Source organism: Corylus avellana, chromosome ca7 (assembly GCF_901000735.1).
Source record: "Corylus avellana chromosome ca7, CavTom2PMs-1.0".
Lineage (NCBI taxonomy): Eukaryota > Viridiplantae > Streptophyta > Magnoliopsida > Fagales > Betulaceae > Corylus > Corylus avellana.
Window position 1 is genome coordinate 25,494,451 of NC_081547.1, and position 5,015 is coordinate 25,499,465.

Below are 5,015 nucleotides of genomic sequence, written 5' to 3' on the forward strand. Positions count from 1 at the left end.
TCCCGTATATAAACTAAGATACACTCCTAATTCATTAAGGAAAAGGAAAACCAATCCTTAATGGAAAAAGAAAAACTCAATCCTTATTGAAAATGAAAACTAAAAAAAAAAAAAAAAAAAAAAAGCATAAATAAAATGCCAACACTATTGTTGGTGCTGCATCAAACAGTGAAGCGTCTTAATTTATAGGAAGAGGAGCACCATTCCACTCTTTCATACAATCCATCATAGGATCATTTAACTTCCCTTCACACATTGCCGAGAAAACCTTGTTGAATTCTTCACCCGGTGATCGAACTTTCTCACCGGTCAGCAAACCAGTTCCCAGTTCTTCTCTCACAAACTTGTATAATGGGTAGGATCTGCAGTTCTTGATCAGGTTCGGGATTGCCGGTTTTCCATTCTCCAACTCTGTTCTTGCACTCTCTACTTCTTTTGGCAAAAGGGCCTTAAGCTCCTCCTCGAAGGATCCAATCTTTTGGAAAATGGATGTGCTTAAGTTCCTCTCTTTGTCGCCGTTGTTCAACGCGTGCTCCAGTAGAACTTGCCTCAGCTTCTGCATTAATGGATAAGTTGCGTTGCAGGGATCATCAATGTAAGCAAAAACGTGCTCTCGGTCCACAGCTTTGAGCAAGTCCTTTTCACAAAATCTAGATGGGTGAAGGTCACCATTAGAGCCTATGCTCAAGACTCTCTTGGCCACCTTACTGACTGTATTCTTGACGGTGTTCTTAAAGTTGTCCTCCAAATGCCGCAGATCAATTGCTTGACATAATGCAACTAAGAAAGTGGATGACATGAGCTTCAAAATGTCAACAGCCTCGGCTGTCTTTCTTGACGAAATCAGCCCCAAGGAGTTCACATCTTGATTATGTTGCTCAGCACTTTGGACGTGGTTGGTGACAGGATTGGCTAGGAATTGGAGTTCAGAGCAATAAGATGCCATGGCAATTTCCGCACCTTTGAACCCATAATCCAAGCTTGGATTGCGGCTTGCTGAGAGATTTGAAGGCAACCCATTGTTGTAAAAGTCATTTACAAGCTCGGAAAATTGAGCAAACATCAATTTTCCAATTGAAGCAATGGCTAGGCGGGTGTTATCCATAGAAACACCAATTGGGGTCCCTTGGAAATTCCCACCATATAAAGCCTTATTCCTCGACACATCAATCAATGGGTTATTACTCACTGAGTTTATCTCCCGCTCAATCATTTTGGTTGCTGTCCTGATCACTTCAATCTGTGGACCTAGCCATTGGGGAGAGGTGCGAAGGGCGTAGCGGTCTTGTTTAGGCTTCTGAAGGGGATCAATCTCGTGCAACTTTTGAGCCGCTTTAACATAAGCACTTCCATCCAAAATGTGTTCCATTATTGCTGCAGCCTCTATTTGGCCGGCGTGGTGCTTCAATTTATGTGTCAAATGGTCTGTAAATTCTGGCTTTCCTTGCATGACTTCGGCAAAGATTGCCGATAAGATTTCGGACAAAACTGCTTGTATGTTGGCCTCAAAAAGTACCATGGAAGCTAGGCCAGACCCGACTGCAGTTCCATTCATGAGTGCTAGACCCTCATTGGGTAGAAACTCAAAAAACCCACCATTGATCCCAGCTAGCTTGAAGGCCTTGGTGGCGTCGAGGGACTCTCCACTGGGACCTATGGCCTTGGAATTGGACCTACCTATCAAAAGTCCGGCTAAATAGGATAGAGGAAGCATGTCGCCTGATGCAGTTAATGTACCCCGTAGAGGCAAGCGTGGGGTAATATTGTGGTTGAGTAACTTGGTGATGGCTTCCATGATTTCAAATCTAATGCCAGAGTAGCCTTGGAGGAGGGTGTTGATCCTCACCAGCATAGCCGCCCTGGTTGCCGAGTGAGGTAATGTGTGGCAAGATTCAGTGCCATTACCAAATATTCCAGCATTCAAGAATCTGGTGCAACAAAATCCCATGAAGATATATTAGCAAAGATTGATAAGCGCATGAAATTTTACTCATATTGTCTAATCTTGTAATACTCTCAGTACTGTCTCTCTGTTCTTCCCCACTATCTGTCTCTCTTGTTCTATTAGACAACAAAGACTCTAGTTTTTTTCAATGGAAGTCTTAATTAAGTTGATAATTAATCAAGATTATTAACTAACCTAGAAAAAATAGATTAACTAGTACTTGTGTAGCAAGTAATTGAATACCTAATAAGTTCCTTCTGAAGGGATCCGCCCTGCTTGGTGCTCTTGTTCATGTTGTCCATCATCCACTCACTGCTCGCCTTCACCCCTGCTCGAGCCGCCTCCGAGAGCTCGACTTTGACGCCGGCACCGTGGGTTGCAATCGCTGCCACCTGGGATATGGTCAGCGTCTCGCCGCCGAGCAAGACGACTGGCTTCCGGTACTCTTTCAGCATGCGCTTCACCTCCTCTAGGTGACTGCCCTTGAGTGACTCCGCCGCCATGCCCCAGTTCAACGGGTCACTATTGCACAAGTTCATTGCATTTGCAGCACCGTTGCCATTGCATGCCATTGTTTCCTGGGAAGAAAAATTAACCACAACAATGTGACGCATGCACGACAAGGAAGCACATACAAAATAAAACAATTTACATCATTTGATAAGGATAGAAGACCAGGAGACAGGTGTTCTCTCACTTTTTTTTTTTAATTATTTATTTACATTCTACTAATCTAAGAATCTAAACATTAATTTTTTAAAAACTCAAAGATGTTGAATGACACTTGTTACTTATTAAAATAAATTTGAAAAAATTTCCTCTAAACTGATTTGGAAGAAATTTGTATTCATTTGATAAACCATCAATCAGACTCCCTCTCAAAATCAATTATTTGATAACCCAAATGAGAAAAGCACAAATTAATTAACTACAACTCACTACAAATTAGCAATATCCTCTACTATACACCCATTGCCTTGGTTGTGGTGTTAATTAAGATCACTATTTTTTTTTTTTTTTAAGCAAACAAGGGAAAGGTTAATTAACCAATTTCTAAGCCAACAAGAAAACTACAGTGCGAGAACTACAAGCAAACACTAAGAAATTGGTCATAAAATGACCTAGACCTCTCAATAACGGCAGAAAAAGCTGTTTAAACACCAAAACAGAACAAATGGCCAAATGGGTAGCTCTAACCTTACCCAAACTCTTGCAAGGTAACAACAAAGGAAGTTATTGAAGAGAAAGCACGGTAAGATCAATAGGATTTGAAAATAGAGGACTCCTTATTTCGGTACAAAAACTCAAGTAAAAAACACAAAAACACCCAAAAACCAAAAACAAGATCACTAGTTTGAATAGAAAGAAATGAGAGTAAGATGGCAAAGAAGCAACCTTAGTGGTTGTGCAGAGAGACAAAATGTGATAGGAAATTGTAATAAGCTGGGGAATGAAAATATTCCTGAGATGGCTCGGACCAAACGAGGTTCTTTTATATATAGAACTTCTGTCGGTTGTCTGGGTAGGCCCATGTGTTACTTGGAAATTGCACCTAGCCGTTGGATCATCACAATTTTGGACGGGAAAGATGATAACCAAGTGGCCCAATTGTGGACTATGACATGTGCATTATTGCGGGCTTTTACTTGTAAGACATTTTGACACATTATTTTTTCAACTATTTTTTAATCATTTTTTTATGCAAATCTAATGGATTTACTGTTGAATTTATAAATTCATGTAGATCTCACAAAAATTTAATGATAGATTCACCAATTCATTATACCAAAATGATTGAAATAATAATTTTTATCAATTCTCTTTAACTCGTCAATGATCAAAGCGAGGAGGAGGCTGGGTTTGTGGCAAAAAATTATTGTCAAAAATAATAAAATAAATAAACAATTAAACATTATTTAATTATTGTATGAAACATATAACTTATAGGTTATATTTTAGTTGTTTTTGACCATTTTTCATATTTCGAAATGTCTTTATATTCATAGTAAAAATATAAAGATGATTAGAGTTATCCCAAATATAATGTACCTTTTAAAATCATCATTAAATTTGAGTTGAACATTCACAATAATCATTGAAACATCATAAATTCATAATAGATGTAAAAGGAAATGGACAAACAAAATAGATTGTTTAGCATGCATGTTAAACAATCATTTAGCATGCATGTTATTCACGTGAATAACATGCATGCTAAATGTGTATTGAATAAATTAATACATGAAAATAAAGAAAACATTATATATATATATATATGGGTTAAATCACAAATCTGCGGTTTGGTAATTTTATTATTTTCTTTCTATGGGGTTTTATTTTTATCGCGGGGCCTTCCTACGGTTTTGATAAATGGCCCAAAGTTAAATCCAGTGGATTAGTTGGTAAGATTAGGGTGTGTAGAGTATGAATACGTCAGTGTTAACTGCATTAAGCTGGCATATTTAATTTTTTAAAAAAAATTAAAAAAAAAAGAAAATATTCTTTAAAAAAAAAAAGAAGAAAAAAAAAGTCAGAGTTGGCTCTTGGCCATTTTAGGGGTGTCAAATGCAAAAGGCCACCTAACAATTAAAAAAAATTAAATATATCTTGCGTGTCCAACTTGTCGGATTGGATTCTGGCGTGTCCCTTTTGATCTAACAGTCGGTAATAGATGGGTAAGCAGTTTGCTTTATAAGCCAGCGGAAGATTCTTATTGATAAAATGAAGCTTAATAGAATAAAAATAAAGTTAGCTTCAAAGATATTAGTGGTAGCTCTATATATATATACCGGTCAAATATCTTTTTCTTTTTCTGTTTTTTTTTTTTTTTTTAATATTTTGACAAAAAAGCAAGTATATTTGGGAATGGGTGCTGACGAGACTGGCTAAAATGTTAGCGTGGTTTATGAATTATGACACACACAGCTCTTCACGTGGATAAAGCTGTTATTTAAAGATTTGACAGACTGCTCTTCTCTCTCTTCACATGCTATGTTTCGCTTGTCTTTTTCTTCTGTTGCCAAACAGAGGGGACAGGTCATCCCATTTTATATATATATATATATATATG

At 37.6% G+C, this 5,015-nt stretch overlaps 1 protein-coding gene across 1 annotated transcript; it reads right to left on the reverse strand.

Annotated features, from left to right (window-relative positions):
• Positions 1-9: 9 nt before the first annotated feature.
• On the reverse strand, positions 10-3,412 carry LOC132186175 (phenylalanine ammonia-lyase-like). Its single transcript, XM_059600017.1, has 3 exons — positions 3,341-3,412; positions 2,189-2,523; positions 10-1,928 (listed from the first exon to the last, which is right to left on the reverse strand). The coding sequence occupies exons 2-3, from the start codon at positions 2,515-2,517 to the stop codon at positions 179-181; spliced, it is 2,079 nt and encodes a 692-aa protein (XP_059456000.1). The 5' UTR covers positions 2,518-2,523; positions 3,341-3,412; the 3' UTR covers positions 10-178.
• Positions 3,413-5,015: the final 1,603 nt, after the last annotated feature.